Here is a 17982-nt window from a genome sequence, read left to right as displayed (position 1 = left end):
TGACTCGGAGGGCGCAACGCTATTCTGGCAGCAAAGCTTTGCGAGGTCCTCTATTAAGTTTTCTCCACGTGCGCAGCGAAAACCGAGGGAGAGGAGCACCGCACCAGGCGGCGTCGACGGTCGGGCCTCTGATGCCCAGAAATCACTGAGTCCGTCCGTTAAGAAATGTGACCACATGCTATAGTCTAGAAGTCTGGCTTATCCAGACTCTCAATACCCAGAGTGGTGCGTTGTGCTTGGCATGCGCACGATGTCATGTGTCCCAGCCAAGCTTTGATAATCGCTCAAGGTGGAGGAACATTTGCAAGCGTTAGATTGCTGTTACGGGGCTGATGACGATCAGAGGGCACAGTGACAGTGCTGAATTGCGGTCTGCCATTGGCTGCGCACGGGTGCAAAGGAAGGAAGTTGACCAAAAGGTTGGAGATCGCCGTTGAATTTGACTTTCTGCTGAGCTTGGACAGTGGGCCTTATGCTCACGGTGCCCTCCGCTGTCTGAACAGAACTGCCGTGGAGGAGTTCATGGCTTGCAAGTCCCGTCCCATCTTCGCCGAAATTTAAAAACGTGGAGACAGGACTTGATCGCCGCAAGCATTTTCCAATCTGCTTCGACAACAATTGTGAAGCCACGGCTGGAGGGAAGAAAAACACCATCACAATCACTACTTGAGTTCCCCAGACCGGAAGCTTGGGTAGTAACTAATGCTCTAGAGCTTGCGTGGAAAGTCAATTAGACTACAACCTTGTGATCGCCTCGCCCGGCGGCAGCGCACGTGCCATCGGTTCAACCATGAACAAATCGAGTACTACCCATGATGACGTTGCTCAGCTGGGCGAGCTGCAGTAGCCTTACTACAACGCTTGGGTGCTGGAAAGGATAACCCCGCCCACTGTGGAAGATGCGGTTTGACCGAAAGGAGATCGGGAGAGGCAGCTCAACGGTGTCAAGCCCTGAGCCTGGGATGTGGGGTACGCAATGCAGACCCGAAAGCGGACATTGTAATATATTCGCTACGTGCCCCACGCTTGGGAAAACCTGTCGTTGGAGTAGGTGCAGCACGCACCTCCTGGGCAGCAAGCAATCCATCCTTGGTTGTACTCAATGACGCGCGAGTCACGCTAAGGCTATAACGCGCCTTTGGAAAAGTGGCGAGGGTTAATATCATCTGCTAACATGGAGGATTTAAAAAAGGCAACCGCGGGAAACAAGTTTCGCCAATAGTGTTTCCAGTAGAGCCATGAACTAGCTATAGAATCTATTGGTTATCAATTTTCTGGAGAAAGTTGGCTATTCTTTTCCGATTATGATGTTGCTACAGTAATATCTCCTGCTGAGGAAGACCTCACAACGGGCTGGAGATACTATAGACCTCTGTACGACTTGTACTGCAGCCCAAAGTTTTGCGTATGGTGATTAGCATGAGACGCGGCGGCGAGAGGCTGAAGAATCCACAGACCCAGGGACGATGAGTTGGTGAAGATGGGGCAAGTGCCTAAAATTTTGATCTTGAACGTGCTGTAGTTCACCGTTTCCAAACGAGGATACAACAGAGCGAAAGCTGGCTCGTCTCAACATATTCCCTGGTTTCGCCGGTTATTGATGAGACTAAGGCGCCCAAACTGACATTTGGTTCGTGCGTGTCAGCCTGCGGGTATGCATATCAGTGGCGGCACATCTCCGCGTGCACGGCGTTTAGTGCCAACCTCTGCACCCACGCGGCTGTTTAAGGTTGGTCTATCTAATCTGGGGGCTGCCGGGTCTCGGACCTGTCGCTCTCCCTGATTGCTATGCAGTCGGGTGGTTAAGGATACAACTTCTTATTCAGTCGTCAGTATCTACAGAATTTAGGACACTGGTTCAAGGTGGCAGCGGCGGTATGGACGCAGTAAAACTTCCATCACCCCCCACGGGGACGGCACCGTCAACATTTGAGCGATAAAAAGGGAAGAACAAACCGAGCTGTGTTTTGAGAGACCTCTCACAACATCAGTACGCCGATAGAACCCATCCTCCATGGACCAAATTCTTCGCTGTATCCCTATTCAAAAGACAGAAAAGGGTGGAATCATCATACAGTGCCCCCTGTACACTCGGAAAACATGTTGTCTGCAGGCTGCAGTTGGCGTAGGGGGTAATACAGCGAGAGGACTTGCTTGGGTGACCGGATCTATTTTAAGCATTAGTACAGGCAGCTTACCCCTCCCATTGTCACACCGGTACACACTCCGATATTATGAAGTCAAAACAAGGTGAAGGCGCTCCTCATAGGGGGATGGTACCACTAGATGGAACTATCGACTCTGTATATGACTGTTATTTCCGGCAGCTTGCATTTGCAGAACCAGATAGATATTATATGTTTCCTTATCAGGATACTGGTCAGACTACTCATCAGTTTTGACAAGTGCATTTACACAATCTTTGACTGAACGAGGAACGAGGTGACTTGTGAGTCCTACCGCGGATACTGGTGTTAACTGACGTTGCTTCTTGCAGCACCGACAGCCCCAGACCATCTACATATTTGCGAGGGCAATTGGCTTAGTGGTAGGAGTTTGACTCCTCAGAGACATAGATGCAGAGTGAAGAATGTGGAGGCTCTCGACATCCACGTTCCAATATTGGACATACGACCCGAAGGTAACGTGCAGAGAGGTCAAGGACATCATTGATGAGCTGACATGATGTTACACATCGCCGGAAAAAGAGGAAAAAAAAAAGAGTAAAAAAAAATGGATGTAATGAAACGTTTCACCAAGAACGTGGAGAAGACCTTTGAACCGAAATGTCCAGGCAGGCGGAAACTCGAAGCGATAAAGGCAAAGTACCATCCTCATTCCGATCACAAGTCTAGATCGACCACCAAAAATGCTGGGACTTGCATGTGACTGGTAGCAAGCACTCAGATCGGTCATATACTTACCATGCTATGCAAGATTCACCATGGGTACAAAGAAAAGTCAAAATAAATCCATGAGAAATTCAACTCTTTAGAAAAATCATGTCATGTGACTGCTCATTCATCTCCAATCAGATCATCAGGATTGACCAGGGGCATATGCCATGCGCCCGAGTTGGTTTAGCCCAAGGACTCAAGCCAACAACCACATCAAACGACAGCTGTTAACGTCTGCAACATACACCATCAACTCGTGTACGCTTCGAAGTCCCGTTGCAACGACCCGAATCCGACAAGCTTCAGATGTTACTGTCATGTCTTCCAGGACATTGCGCCAATGGGTCCTGAGAACCACCAAACACGGCTCGCGTCCCTGTGCCTTGGCCACTGCGGGGCAGACGAGCTCGACATTCAGCTTGGTATCGGCCTCAAATCTCTCATTGATCAGCCGCCATGGAGCCGCTCACCCTCAGATGCGTGAGTTAATTATCTCGCTATTGATCGTCACGTCTAATCGGATTCATTGACTGGTCACCGCCCAGGTCTCTTCCATCATACACCCGCTCGCAGGCTGTTCGAGTCCTCAGATGCCATCGCCGCAGTATGTCTGGGGGTCGCAAGTGGCATACTACTCTCTAGATTCCCCACGAGGTTCCTCAATACGTCTTATTTCCAGAAGCGTGCACCTGTTAGCCAACCTTCTCAACCCGGTCACGTCCCCCCAATCTCTTGGGTATTTACCGCCGATCAAGAGACGTGTGACGACGTCCAGACAATCCTGTCGGCAGCCTTCGAAATGGCAAGCAAGTCCCCGATACGAAGTCGAGACCAAGCCTTCAGAGAAGCCAGCTTCTATGTCCCATATGAGATCGCCAGGCTCAACCCAGATGCCCCGCGCTTCAGGGTCGAGGACATGGGCGTAATGCCACCTCTTAAAAAGCTGTGGAAGGACATGGACAACCTCGGTTTCCACGTAACTGCCCCCTTCGACGTGGAGAAAGAGGCCCGTGTGTTCCTGTATTTCCCCAACGACGCACCTCGGGCAACCGCCGCCTTCCTGGCCATCAACACTGAATTCCACCCTGTAGGACAGCCCAACTCGCAAGGAAAAGTCACAACGCCTGAGGACCAGGACAAAGTCACCACAATCGCATCAATCATCTGGATCTGTCAAAATATAAATTGGCGGCGTCATCATCCCCATGTCCTTGACCGGATCGAACCCGGACATTTGCCAGTTATCATGAGTTTCCGCGAGACGGCCTGCGGTTCATCCTGGGACACTCACAAGGAGCTTTTCACCAGCAAAGAGGCGCACAATATCATGGTTAACTTAACTAAGATCACCTCATAAATCGTCCGGAAACAGATACATTCGGGAGCCTAATTTGGGAGCAGTTGTGGCACATCAGCTTTGCACCATGAAGGGAGGAGACTTCCCCACTCACATCGTTGCACTGAATCTACATTGCAAGAGCTATCATGCGGCTAGCACCAACTGGGATGGGCGACAGATCCAACAAACCACATTTTCCTATTCTTGCCCAGGGGGAGCGGGGCGGTGGCGGTTGGTGGCCAACAGATTTCATTAATTTGTGAATACAATTCATGTTTCAGCAAATCTCATCCATCTCAGAAAGGGTTCTAGCCGACATGACTATGAGGGCCGAGGACAGACAGTTAATCACACCTGTCACGATGTCCACTCGCGCACACAAATGCCAATGCGCCCTCGACGCGTGACGGCGCATCCGATTGGGAAGAAGAGTCCACCCTCAGGTGCCTGAACACACTGAGTACCTAGGTAGCGCCGCGAATCTCTTTCCGCGCCAGGAGCACTTAAACCTCTCTAATCGCCCCCTTAGATACCTGCCAGTGGGTTACACAGCTGCCGGAACAACTACTTTCCAATGCGTGGTGATTCGAACCGTAAAATGATTGTATTTACATTCCAAGAATCAAGGTTTCTACATCATGGAACTGTCTTGGCCTCAAGTGATAAGTCAGAGTCAATGGCAATGTGGTCTAGTAGTTTTTCAAAAAGTGAACCAACTGGCCCCAAACTAGAGTCACAGACGCAATGGGTGCTACAATATTGGTGCAGCCCATCTATGCGAATTGCTGAATATCTGTGATATCAGACATGGCAATCCAAACCAGTGGAGTCCACAGATTTTCGCACAGGCTTCATGCTCGCCACACATAAGTGATGTCGATTCACGAGCAACACAGAAACCGTGGTAGTGCGTCTCAATCTACGCGGCAGCTGCCTTCATCGTCAACCCCACCTTGTGTCATGCCACAAGAGTCGTGACGACCAAATACCAGATCTAATTTACTCCAGCACCCGTGTGAGGAAGTTGCGAAGGATGTTGAGGGGCAGCTATGAACAAGAGGCACGATTGCTGATGAAAATGGAAATCCCGGTCGGGGCTAGGAGGCAGGAATGACACAATTCAGCTCACTGGGGAGCGCAAAGACTCCTAGCCACCAGATGCCTCAGATGGATGTGCAGGGCTCTCAAGTATGATTGGAATAGAATATGCAGAACCCTAATAAATAGTATTGGCTGGATGCTATAAAAGATGTGGAAATATTCTGGACAGGGCGAGAAACTTGGGGGGAGATGGCCGTCACCGCCGCCAGATGCACCTTCCTCTCAATGTACCGCGTGATGAACAGATTTGGCCTGCGGGTTGCACCTTCTACGAAGCACAATAGTGTGTGCGCCTTGGAGTCAACAAATTCCCACAGCCAACTTCTCCTCCATTCCTTTCTCTGGAACATTCTTGTCCACCTATGACCCCGCTGCCGCATAGTTCTTTTCTCTATGGATTAAAATACTCAGATAATTCATAAATCAACTTAGTTCTTTTCCGTCCCTCCATTCTTGGCGACATGGCTTTGTCGTCGGACCAGCTGGTTGTGGCCACTTTGGTCCTCGCGGTGCTCGTCTGTTTCGGCATCTGGGTAGGGCTCTTTCTACACGGTGTACCAGCAACCCGACATAGTCCGGTCACCGTAGCTGGCCGGCTAGATGCTGGCCCACTTCAGGTGGGAGATGCCCTTCTGGTGCAACTCAGTGGTCAGAACGCCTACGTGAAAGCACTTGAGCTGGACGGCGAATCCGTCGGCTGGGCTGTTGCTGGGCAGCACGTCGTCATCTACCTATCACATGTCGACGAGGATAACATCCGCATCGGAAATGCCATCTGCCCTCCCTTCAGCGCCGGTCCCATGCGTCAATACCTTCACCAAGAAGTGATCATGCTGCTGCCCTCTGGGAAAGAAGGGAAAGAAGGGAAAGAAAACATTTAGAATCCGACGACGACACGAGGACGTCAAGGATGAGGGTGACCTAGGACCCTCCGGGGAAAGATGTCATGCCTCGGACATGCCTGCAATCTTTGCATGGTCTCCATAATGGAGATGGCTGAAGTTGGCGGTAGATTCGCAACTAGGAAAGTAAATGAGAGCGTGCTGACAAGGCTAATTACTGACATCAGTCTCCATGACCCACGTGCATGGTTATGTTGGTTGTTTGCACGTTTCGGTCGAAATGGAAGGGAGTTCCGACAAGAAAAATATCTTGAGATGCTGTGAAAAGAAGCCTGTTGTCTCATGCCGTGACGATATGCCTTAGAATGAGGCCTGTGATGATGGAAGAATATATCCGGAGATTGGCCTCCTCACAACGGTTTGTGGCGAGCTTTCTGGTGGAGCAAACCCTGTATGACGTAGAGTCAGGTCAACGTTACACAAAGATCTAAGCTCTGAAGTCGTCGGCAACCGACATCCAGATAACAAGTGTTCCGAAAGTACCGAGCCGATCCAAGAATTTGACCTCGTCGAGACTGGCCAGTTTTTCAATGCTAAGGTCAACGAGCTTTTGATGCAGGGCAGATCCATCTTCAGTCTCGGCCGTTCCCTAACCACACACCCGCGATTCGCCACCATGTCTTCAGCCCAGCAACCACAGCAGCGAGACATCACCATCGTAGGCGGCGGCATCATCGGCTGCTGCACGGCGTATTTTCTCACCCGCCACCCGTCATACTCGCCCGCAACCCACCGCATCACCCTCCTCGAGGCCGCATCCACCAGCAGCGGCGGCCGCACAGAGGACAGCATCACCGACCCCGGCACCCTCGCCGACCCGGCGCGCGTGCAGAAGCTCCACCCCGCACACAACGGCATCGCCGGCGGGTCGAGCGGCAAGGCTGGCGGGCTGCTGGCGAAGTGGGCCTTCCCGTCGAACATCGTCCCGCTGAGCTTCAGGCTGCACGATGAGCTGGCGCGGGAGCACGACGGCGCCGCGCGGTGGCTACCGGAGGTGCTATGCCAGCCAGGTTGAGTGCAGGGCGCGGATGCCGGGCGGAGTGGGAGGGAAGGATTCTGTTGAGGCGGGCCAGGACGCTGAAAACACCGACGGGGTGACGAGAGGACTGCACAAGGACCATAGGAAGACGATTAGCAAGCTCAAGAAGCTCGGTGCGCCAGAGGACCTGGACTGGCTCGACACGGAGCATTCGCTAGTCGCCTACGACGGCATGGGCACGCCCGATGACACGGCACAGGTCCACCCCGAGCTCTTCACGCGGAGCATGGCCCAGCTCGCGGAGGAGAAGGGCGTCAAGATCATCACCGGCGCGAGGGTCACGGCCATCACCAATGGCAGCAACGGCCACGTGGAGAGCGTGACATACACCAAGGACGGGCAAGACGAGCAGCTCCCAACGACGGACTGCATCGTCGCCGCCGGGCCCTGGACCGCACGGCTGCTCCCCAGCGTGCCCGTCACATCGTTCCGCGCCCACTCGATAGTGATCAAGACGCCCCGGCCCGTCTCGCCCTACGCTCTCTTCACCTCCATCGCCCTCCCCGCCGGCTTCCCCTCGCCGGCGCAGGGGAAGCCCCTCAAGCGGGCCCAGACCATTGAGCCGGAGATCTACCCCCGGCCGGACGGCACCGTCTACGCCTCCGGCGGGGCCGGAATCGACCTCGATGTGCCGCTGCCATTGACGACTGCCGAGGTCGAGGTCGATCGTGCCACCTGTGACGAGATCGCCGTCCAAGCTGGGGCGATTAGCGACGAGCTCGGGAGGGACGGCCATGTCGTCGCTCGCCAGGCGTGTTACCTGCCGCAGGGCGGGCCGTTCATCGGGCCTGTGCCGGGGCACAAGGGGGTGATGGTGGCGGCTGGCCATACGTGCTGGGGCATCCAGAACGCGCCGGGCACGGGGAAGCTTGTGAGCGAGCTCGTGTTCGAAGGCAAGGCTGTTAGTGCGCGGTTGGGGGGTTGTGACCCTTCGCGAGCTATTTGAGCATGTGACACCGCCATTGTTTAAGTCTACGAGTCCTCGTGTATTTCATGTTGCATATATTCTAGACCGTTTCCAGTTTTTCAACTTAGGCTGTTGGAGCAGTCAGCAGTATCACTCCTCCTGTTGTGGGGTTAATAAAGGACTTCAAGTTCCGTTAAGCCTCCATCCAAGTTCAACAAAGAGATCTGTCAGGTGAGCTTTATCATGCTTCCAACAGCTACCTTGAAACAAAGGCGAGATTAAGGTTAGTGGAATTGATAATGTGGTGTGACTTGCAGAGTCGCTGTCACTCAAGTGGCCCAGTCACTGCCACGTTGGTGACGGTCCAGCCTGAGAACAATTTAAGGCCCGATTTGCACCCATCGTGGCCTTCTTCTTCTTCTTCTCTCTGGTAACTTCCTGATCCTTCTCCCTACGAGTCTGGCACATACAGACATATTCGCATTCTAGAACATCCTAGAGCACATCACCATGACGACCACCGACGGGAAGAGCAAGGAAATCAAGTGGGAGAGCAAGGTAATAAGCGTGGGGAGCCTCGGCTTCAGCTACCACTACTACGGCAGACACCACAGGTCCAGTTTCACCTATATGGACACGGACTTCCACACGATCGCCCAGATGACCGCCTGGACGATCGCGCAGTCCACTGGGGAGGAGCGCGTTGCGGATGAGATAATGACCGGCCCCGGTGCAGGTTACACGTCGGGGAAGTGGGATGACATGGGACTAAGCATGGTGGCCGACGACACTTCCACGGCCGTGTACGCCGCCATGCTGGCCACCATGGCCAAGTTCATGAGGACAAAGCCCCTGTTCGATGCCCTCGTGAGCACAGGCGACAAGGTGTTCGTAGACATCAGCTGCTCGTCCGACTCTTTCTGGTCCATTGGGTACATATACAGCGACATGTGGAAGAACATCGACAAGTGGGGACAGAACCAGCTTGGCAAGATTCTTATGGTGGTTAGGTTCATCGCTTCCGGAGAGCGCGACTTGGTCCATGGGGGTGAGACTATAACCGACAACAAGATCAACGAGTTGGCTGCCCAGGCCATGAAGGTGTACAAAATCATCGCCGACAGCGACTGGGATGGGGTTGTTGAGAAGTTGGCGGAGGCGGAGGAGGAGATAAGGAGCAATCAGAAGGAGTCTTAAGGTCTTGGGCTGCCACGATGACACAACTGCAAGTATGCAACGTAGCAGGGCTACACGGCCGCGAACATGGTGACTGACATGATCAGGGATGGTTGAGTAGGTGGAGATCTTCGGGCACTGCTTGCATTGCAGAAGGCACAGCTACTGTATCCCCATCATGTACGCATTTAATACGAATAAACTTGAGAAATTTGCAGGTTGATCTATTATAGCGCAAGTGAGCGCCATGGCATGCTTTTTTTCTCTTGAGTAACAAAAGTCCTCGATTATCAAGGAATCTGCACCGGTTCTAGTCTGGGCACGGCTGAGTTTGTATGTTCTTAAGGTCTTTTCCAGAAGGTACCAGTGGTGTTTCTTGATGTGATTCACTCACGATGACTGTATCAACATCATGAGATGAGATGATGTCTACGTAATGTCACCAAATTGTCTACCCCGTGACCCCACAGGCGTGTGACGGCAAACCAGTGACCACGCATCTCAGCGTATCCGGCACACATCAAGCTCATGCACATTAAGCGCCTTGGTAAGATACGCTACAAACGTCCTCGAAAACACATATCAGAGGACAGCAATATCTTACAAAAGGAAACTTCCCCAGGCACGCACTTCCGGACCTCTTACATTCGCCATGCTTATCCGGGAGATTGCAGGCGCCCCGGCGTGCATGTCGGGTACGCCAACACCCATCTGCTTCGGCCCTAGCGCAGCCCTGAGCTTCTCACGGCGTACAAATGCAGCTGAGCTCGCCGTAGATGGTGCTTTTTTCAGCGCCGCCCCTTCTGACCAACCCAGGTGCGCCAAGCCTGCATGTCTTATATTGTGTAACGGAACACGTGGAAATGCAGCAAACGCGAGGGGTGGGGCCCCTCCCTTCCAAGCGGCTGGAGGCATTGGGAAGGAAAAAGACCGATGATCCTCCCGTAGATGAGAAGACGACTCGATGGGTCTGCCGGCTTGTTTCTGTTACCTAACGTGAGCCAAACTAGCTCGACGTCGTGCTGTGTTCCTGTCCATAAGTCAAGCCATGTCGGGGTCCGTTCCCGAGGTCCAGCCTTGCCAGAGTTGCGGCGTCACGGAAGAGAAGCGGTTTACTTGCGTCCAGGTAGGCCGCAGTGTGTGACTGGCGGGCCCGGCTGGGGGGTTGGAGGCTGATTCGTCGCAGTGCAATAACCTCGCTTTCTGTGAGACATGCTGGCCGCAATGGGTCCTACATGCACCAGGGGCTGTCGGATGGTGAGTTGAAGCAGAACCTCGAAAGCAATTTCTACAACTGACAGTTCGGTTTTCAAAAGGAATGGGAAACCCCATGAGAAGGCGGACCCAGCCGTGGTCCATACGCTCCGCCAAATCCTCGAGCCGACGAGGACCGAGGCGGAGCATGCCTTTGAGCTGCTTGAGGACGAGGACACCACTTGGTTCGGCTTCGGCCGCGACTCGTCGGGCCAGTCCATGTTCTACGACTATGGCCGGTTCGCTGCCATTATGAGCGAGATCGTGGCCAGCGGGTCGCCGGACATTTATCCACAACTTGTGTCTGTGATCGGAGAGACCGGTGAGCAGGCCCGTGGCGCAACGAAACCATGAGGACGTCACGAACGCATCACAACTGACTAGCCTGCAGGTGCCGGAAAGAGCACACTCATCAAGATGCTCATAGACCGTCAGGCCTCGGGATCCGCAGAAGGGTCCAGGTACTATTCCCCAGTGACATCGTCGAACCAGGACCGCACCGCTACCACTGGCGACGTGCACATCTACGCAGACCCATCAAGTGCCTATAGCACAAACCCGCTCCTCTTCGTGGACTGTGAGGGCCTCAACGGCGGCGAGGCCATGCCGAAGCAACTGCGACACCATCACAACCAGGACCCACGGCAAGCTGCTGGCCGCCCGTCGCCCTCGGCAGCCCCTCCACCATACGAGCCAACGGCGACGGGTGAGGGCAGTGACAGAAGGAGATACGTGCGGCCCCGGCACAGCTCAAAGAGGACCATCGCATGGGCCAAGACGCCCCAGACACGCAAGAGGGAGTTCGTCTCCCAGCTGTACCCGCGCGTGCTATACACCTTCTCAGACGTGGTCGTCTTCGTGCTCCGCAACCCGCGCGCCTTCGAGTCGACGGTCCTAGAAAAGCTCATCCACTGGGGCGCGCGGAGCATCGACGCGTCGCTGAACCAGCCCGCGCTCCCGCACGCGGTTATCGTGCTGAACGCGACCGAGGGCGGCGTCGACGAGGGCGAGTGGGACGTCGGCGCCGCGACGGAGACGCTGCTGTCCGACATCCACGGCGCCGTGCACCGCGAGCCGGCGCTGCAGGAGTACGTGCGGGCGTGGGCGCGGCGGGGGCGCAAGATCGCCAACACGTCGGAGCTGCTGGCGTGCTACTACGCCTCCGTGAGCGTGGTGCGCGTCCCGCACAAGGGCGGCTCGTACATGCTCATGGACGGGCAGGTGGGAAAGCTGATGGAGCTCGTGCGCGGCCGGTGCGCTGAGTCGCATGCTGCCAAGCGGCGGCTGCGCATGCTGGCCACGGCGGAGAAGCTGCAGGTGTACCTGCAGGCCGCGTACGATCACTTCACCAAGAGCCTTGACGCGCCGTTCGACTTTGTGCGCGAGGCGCTGCGGAAGTTCCCCATCGCCCGGAACTTCCAGGGCAATGTGTTGAGCTTGGCGCTTGCGATCAGGGATAACTCGACCCAGGATTCCCTCAAGGAGGATGCGAAGCGGATATTTCTGGCCATGGCGCCGATGATAGCTTCGTGTATTATGCTCGACGCCGTCCGGCAGAACCTGCTCGGGACGGCAACGAGGCTGCTGGACGACAAGTACGCCAAGCCTTGTGCGGCAGCCCTGCAGACCTTTGCAGATATGTATTGGCCTTGCAGTTTCTCGAACCCAGCCTTTGGCGAGGCGGGCAGATGCTGCAATGTAAGGTGAGTGCTTGACCTGCCCATGGGACCTGTGGGATGCGACGAGTAGTGAGAATGGAGGAACGAGCGGCACACAGCCTAACGTGACCACAGATCCGGCCACAACCCCAAAGGTCACCAAAACGCCCAAGGAAAGGTCATCGCAAACGGGAGCTACCAATCCACCCTCGACCCGGAGACCTTCCAGCCGGAATGGACATCCCTCATCCGCCGCAGCCTCGAGGCCACCGAGGCGGCCATGTCGAAGCTGGGCCAGGCCCTACCCGCCAGGACGGAGCTGTCGACGGCGGCGCTGCTGCACCGCGAGCGCCTCAACGACTTCTACTCTGTGCTGGGCGGCGCGACCGCCCTCGTCAGCCACTCCGCCTGCCTGTCGTGCCTGCGCGAGCTGCCCGAGTGCGCGCTGCCGTGCGGTCACGTCCTTTGCCTGCCCTGCATGGAGCTGTACGGCACGCGCACGTCGCGGACGTGCATCGAGATCAGCCGGTGCCCGCTGCACGTCGGGGACGTCATTGCTGAGCCGCCTTGGATGGTGGCCGTCAAGCCGGCGCGGGCGGGGGTCAGGGTCTTGTGTCTTGACGGTGGTGGTATCAGGGGGATCACGCAGTTGCGTGTGCTGAGGGAGGTTGAGAGGGTGCTTGGGCCGGGTTTGCCGATTCAATTGTTCTTTGACCTTATGGTTGGGACCAAGTAAGTCGTATCTGTCTGCTCATCACCAAGTACGAGGCTTTCAAAGAAGAGAAGCCATTAACGTCTGACATTCCTCTGTTATTCAGCACCGGCGGGATCATTGCGATCGGCCTGGGGGTGAAACGATGGACCGTCGAGGCAACTATGGAGAAGTTCCGAGATATCTGCAGGGAGGCTTTCACTCCGCGGGAGATGCAGAAGGTGCCCCTCATCAGCACGTTATCCAAGATGTACCACGGGAGTGTATTCAAGACCCAGCCGCTGGAAAGGATTCTGAAGAGATATTTCTCGGAAACGCCCTTCTTTGGTGGTTCGCGGTCTCGGCACAACCTGAACACATCGGTCAAGGTGGCTGTCACGGCGACGACTGCGTTCGAGTCAATTGTGTTTGCGAACTACAACCGGCCGGACCCGGCGGGAAAGGCCGCCCCATACCAGTTCATCCGGTCAGATGCGCCATCGAAGGAGTTGAAAGTCTGGGAAGTGTAAGTTGAATCCCGGTAGATCGTGAGGCAGGAAGCAGCTGATTCATGGCTGACGTGTGCATCCACAGGGCCCGCGCAATATCAGCAGCGTCACCCTTCTTCAAGCCATTTGTGGCACAGGAGACAAACAGGGAGTATGTCGACGGGTCCAAGTCGCACGGTTGCCCAGCGAAGGTGGCCCATAGCGAGACACGTTCCATCTGGCCTGACATGGCAGATTTGCCGCCAGACGTAATGCTCTCGATCGGGACTGGCAGGGTCGAGGGAGAGCAGCCAAGATTAAGTGCATCCGATGATGTGGCAAGACCCCCATCACGTTCATCCAGGTCCATCGCGAGTACAGATGTGTCGTCCATCACAGGGCCCCGCCGGGCGAACTTGAGCAAGAGCGCCACCATGCCTGTCGCCAGCGGACAGATCCTCCGGTCAGGTCGGGGCGGCGTGGGGAATTACAAGCGTGTCGACAGCGCACCGATCAGTGCATCTGACAACGCCAGCCTCACGCAGACGGGCATCTTTGTACGCGACCCCAAGACACCGCTGTTGCTCTCTTTTGCACCAAGACAACCCACACATGGGAAGACGCAGGGGCAGGGGCAAGAACCAGCACCAAGCAGAGGTGACGGGTTGTACGACCACAGGAAGTGTGACCAGGCGTGGGATGAGTTCGTGGCCGGGCGGAAGGAGGGCCATGATAGCCAGTACAGCCGTATCAGCCCCGAGCTACTGGCCTCGCAGATACCCAGGTTCGAGGATGCGCAGAGGATGGAGGAGCTGGAGCGGGATGTCGAGCGGGCGCTTCAGCAGGAGGAGATGCTTGGCAGCATAACGCTCGTCGCGCATCGATTGGTGGCAAGCACGTTCTTCTTTGAGACGGAGACTGGTTCGGTGAGGCAGAGCGCGTCGGGATACGCATGTACAGGTCAGTGTTTACATGGCCTAACACCGACGTTCAAACAGGCGCAAGCGACGTACTGCCCATCGCTGACTGCATGACAGGTTCTATATTCTGCCGCTTCCGTCAGTCCTCTACAGAGCTCATGGCACTCGGCTCATTCCTGCGATCGTGCTGCACGGGTGACTTCAGACCTTACTTCCTGATCGAGGACGACATCGACAGCGGCACGAGGCAGAGGCGACAGATCATCCTGTCGGAGGCTTTCATCGCGGACATGGAGACGGCGGGGTGTTTTGATATCGAGCCGCTGACCATCATCACGGCAGCCGACAAGCAGGACACACCGACAAGGATCTCGCTCTCGTTGCAGATGGCGCCCTACTCGTCCGGAACGTCAACTACGGCCACGGCACTCCCCATCTCAGGCTTTCCAAGGAGGCTAGTCAGCGAGGAAAGTGGGAGCAAGGGGGCCAAGGCGGAGATTACAGCACCAAGTACTAGTGTAGGCCGGTCGTCTGTTCTGGTGGGCGAACAACGAGGCGGAGGTGGAGCGTCGACCGAGACGGTGTCAGCAATGTCGACGTCCCCGAGCCCTCTGTCTGCAGACAGCGTCAGCCCGGTGACAACGTACACCCTCGCCTCACGGAGCTCCACGGGCAGCACGTCGTTCAGTGGTGCCGGGTTCGAGAAGCCTCGGAGACATGGCCAGGGTTTGATTGCAGAGCTGCCTGACCACGGCAGCCAGGCGGCTGAGTTGCCCTCGAATTGAGGGTCATGTTCTTCTGCGGAGTGTTGGAACAGCTGGTGCTGGCAACCGTTTTGTCTCTGTCTTTCCAGGAAGTTGTATGACTGGATGGCGAGGCTTGTCTGTGTATCAAATCAGAAGTAATTTCAGGCGTTTGTCAAAAGTGAGAAGTTTATAGACCGTAGTATCCTGTACCCATACCAATCTTTGTACCCGTAACTGCGCCTCTCTCAATGCGACCATGCATTTTATATCTCCAACTCCAATGCTTGTGATCGAAGCAGTCTGTTTCTCAAGAAAGTCCACCCGTCCTCACTAGAAGTACTTCTGCTCCTTCATAAACTCCATGCCCTGCGCAAAGTGCAACAGCTTCGCAGCAACGACGTGCCTCTCCCTTCCCGCGTACCCAACAAGGCGCTTGTACAGGTCCGCGAGCGGGACCACGACGCGCGTGATGTGCTCGCCGTCCTCGAGCCGCTGCTCGGGCATCTCCTCCCCCTCGGGCAGCTGCACCTCGACCATGACGAGCTGCATGTTTGCGTTGGTCATGCCCGGGTCCGCCGCCTGCGGGGGGCTCACGCTCAGCACCTTGGACACCTCGTAGCCCGTCTCCTCGCGGAACTCCCGCACCGCGGCCGTCTCGGCGTCCTCGCCGCCGTCGACCAGGCCCGCCGGCCACTCCACCGTGTAGGCGTCCAGCGGCGGGCGGTACTGGATCACCAGCAGCGTGGAGGCGGGCGTCGTGGCTTTCTTGGAGGGCGGGGGCAGCAGGATATTGCCCATGGCCACGGCGTCGACGCCGGCCTTCTCGGAGCGCGTCTTGCGCGTGGCTACCTCCCAGGTGCGCGGCTTGCCCGTCTGGTCGGTGTAGGAGATCTTCTTGAGGGTGATCCATTTGGCGTCGGTGATGGGCAGGTCTTCGACGGAGGTTATGATGGGCTCTTGGGTCTTGGTCGTCATCGTGAACGGGCGCGAGGGCGGAGGTGCGGTGGAGAGGGTGTTGTTTAGGTGGTTGAGGCGTCTGGTTGCGGTGGACGCGAGGGAGGAGGGGCGAAGGCGAAGGGGCATCAATGTTTTGTGACCTGCCTGTTGATTGGCCTGCTTGTGTATGGATTGCAGGGGCTGCTCGTGGCTTCAATCGAGGGCCGTGGTGGGGTGTGGGCAGCTTCAACTGTTGAGAAACTGGAAGGGAAATCAGGCTGGAGTGGTGGTGCTTGATGATACAGTGCACCCGTTTGAAAATGATGTGGTGACGGGGTCAAGACGGCGAAAACGGATATCGTGATTGTAACGGTGACGTTGACGGTGACAACCCGTAGCTACCCCGCCAACCCCGCCATCGTGAACTCCAGGCCCCTCCTTATCTCCCAAGGCTCGAGCTTCAACCAGCTCTCCCACAGCTTGATTTGGTCGTGTATGCGCCGTGATAAAGCTTCCAGCATGTCGGTAAATTCAAGCTGATACACGATCATACGTTGTCGCATTTCATGATGGCTTCACATATCTATCATCAGATAGCACAAATTGCACCGTAGGCACCATACCAGAACAGTCTCCGACTCTGCATCGGCCAGTCATGAGCTCCATTCCCAACGCTTCAGCTCTCTCACAGCACAAGGAGACAGTTTGATTAACAACTTTTTTTTTTGCATTTATCATGTCATGTCGCATCAACTCATCCACACTTTTCTACCACAGTTTCCTGGTACCCTAACTATTTATACAGGAAAACAAAGCTTCTTCCTCTCACGCCCATGCACGCCGGCTGGCGTCTACCGGCAGGTGTAGCCACCGTCGATGACGAGGTCGGCACCGGTGGTATACGTGCTGGCGTCAGAGACAAGGTAGACGTAGGCGCCCTTGAGCTCCTTGGCGAGTCCGTCGCGGCCCATGGGGATCATGTCGTGCCACAGCTTCTGGACCTTCTTGTCGACAAAGTCGCTGAGGCCCGTGTCGATGTAGCCCGGGGAGATTGCGTTGACGCGGGCAAAGTCGCGCCACTCGTTGGCCAGAGACCGGGCCATGTGGATGCAGCCGGCCTTGGCGACGTTGTACGAGGTCTGCTCCTGGGGGAAGTTGGCGATGTGGCCCGACATGGAGGCGGTGATGACCAGCGAGCCGTGGCCCTGCTTCTTGAAGACGGCGCCGATGGCCTTGGCGCAGTAGGCCGTGCCGTTCAGGTCGGTGTTGATGACGCGGTCCCACTCCTCCTTGGACCCGTCGATGATTCCGCTGTTAGCCGTGGCGCCGGCGCTGTAGGAGATAAAAGTGTTAGCTGGTGCTCTGAAACGATCTCTCTTCCGAGGTTTTGGTCACAACATACTTTGCGATAAAGGCATCAATCTTGCCAAAGTCCTTCAGGACCTGCTGCACCAGGTCCTCGCACTGCTGGTACTCGCCCACGTTGCACTTGTAGGCCTTGACCTTGGTGCCGTACTCCTTGGTGAGCTCCTCGACGTTCTTCTCGGCGCCCTCCTTGCGGGATGCGTATGTGATGGCCACGTCGGCGCCCATCTCGGCACATCCTCGTGCAGCCTCGATGCCCATGCCCTTGGGGCCCGAGGCGCCAGTGACGACGACCACCTTCCCCTTGAGGGAGAAGAGGTCCTTGAGGCTGGAGGCGGCGGCGGGTTGCTGAGGCATTTTGGCGGTTGTGGTGGTGTGGAACAAGGATGTGGGTGTTCTCGGAGGTGGTGGTTGTCTTGAGGAGGTATGGGCTAGTGGTATGGGTGTCTTGGATATTTGATTGTTGGGATGCTGTGAGAAGAGTAAGAGCCTACGAGACGTGGGAAACAGAAAGGATGGGTGTCCAGCTCTAATATACATGAGAGCAACCTCCAATACTGGCC

At 55.9% G+C, this 17982-nt stretch overlaps 6 protein-coding genes across 6 annotated transcripts; 4 read left to right on the top strand and 2 right to left on the bottom strand.

The window, feature by feature from the left end:
* Positions 1–3237: 3237 nt before the first annotated feature.
* Positions 3238–4254, top strand: INS49_004280 (uncharacterized protein; the record flags this gene model as incomplete). Its single annotated transcript, XM_043165070.1, has 2 exons — positions 3238–3377; positions 3471–4254. 2 exons carry the CDS (start codon positions 3238–3240, stop codon positions 4252–4254), a joined length of 924 nt encoding a protein of 307 aa, XP_043018720.1.
* A 1544-nt stretch (positions 4255–5798) lies between these two features.
* Positions 5799–6218, top strand: INS49_004279 (uncharacterized protein; the record flags this gene model as incomplete). Its single annotated transcript, XM_043165069.1, has 1 exon — positions 5799–6218. The coding sequence occupies one exon, from the start codon at positions 5799–5801 to the stop codon at positions 6216–6218; it is 420 nt and encodes a 139-aa protein (XP_043018719.1).
* Positions 6219–6855: 637 nt separating this feature from the next.
* INS49_004278 (uncharacterized protein) lies at positions 6856–9382 on the top strand (the record flags this gene model as incomplete). Its single annotated transcript, XM_043165068.1, has 3 exons — positions 6856–7233; positions 7313–8179; positions 8675–9382. 3 exons carry the CDS (start codon positions 6856–6858, stop codon positions 9380–9382), a joined length of 1953 nt encoding a protein of 650 aa, XP_043018718.1.
* A 1027-nt stretch (positions 9383–10409) lies between these two features.
* On the top strand, positions 10410–15157 carry INS49_004277 (uncharacterized protein; the record flags this gene model as incomplete). The annotated part of the gene is made up of 8 exons (XM_043165067.1): positions 10410–10417; positions 10678–10937; positions 11007–12318; positions 12409–13005; positions 13092–13490; positions 13559–13624; positions 13817–14412; positions 14490–15157. 8 exons carry the CDS (start codon positions 10410–10412, stop codon positions 15155–15157), a joined length of 3906 nt encoding a protein of 1301 aa, XP_043018717.1.
* Positions 15158–15448: 291 nt separating this feature from the next.
* On the bottom strand, positions 15449–16093 carry INS49_004276 (uncharacterized protein; the record flags this gene model as incomplete). The annotated part of the gene is made up of 1 exon (XM_043165066.1): positions 15449–16093. The coding sequence occupies one exon, from the start codon at positions 16091–16093 to the stop codon at positions 15449–15451; it is 645 nt and encodes a 214-aa protein (XP_043018716.1).
* An 812-nt stretch (positions 16094–16905) lies between these two features.
* Positions 16906–17776, bottom strand: INS49_004275 (uncharacterized protein; the record flags this gene model as incomplete). Its single annotated transcript, XM_043165065.1, has 2 exons — positions 16906–17386; positions 17457–17776. 2 exons carry the CDS (start codon positions 17774–17776, stop codon positions 16906–16908), a joined length of 801 nt encoding a protein of 266 aa, XP_043018715.1.
* Between the last annotated feature and the right edge of the window lie 206 nt (positions 17777–17982).

Source organism: Diaporthe citri (genome assembly GCF_014595645.1).
Source record: "Diaporthe citri strain NFHF-8-4 chromosome Unknown scaffold_11, whole genome shotgun sequence".
NCBI lineage: Eukaryota > Fungi > Ascomycota > Sordariomycetes > Diaporthales > Diaporthaceae > Diaporthe > Diaporthe citri.
The sequence above is the reverse complement of the archived record's forward strand: the minus strand, read 5'-3'. Positions and strand labels throughout refer to the sequence as shown.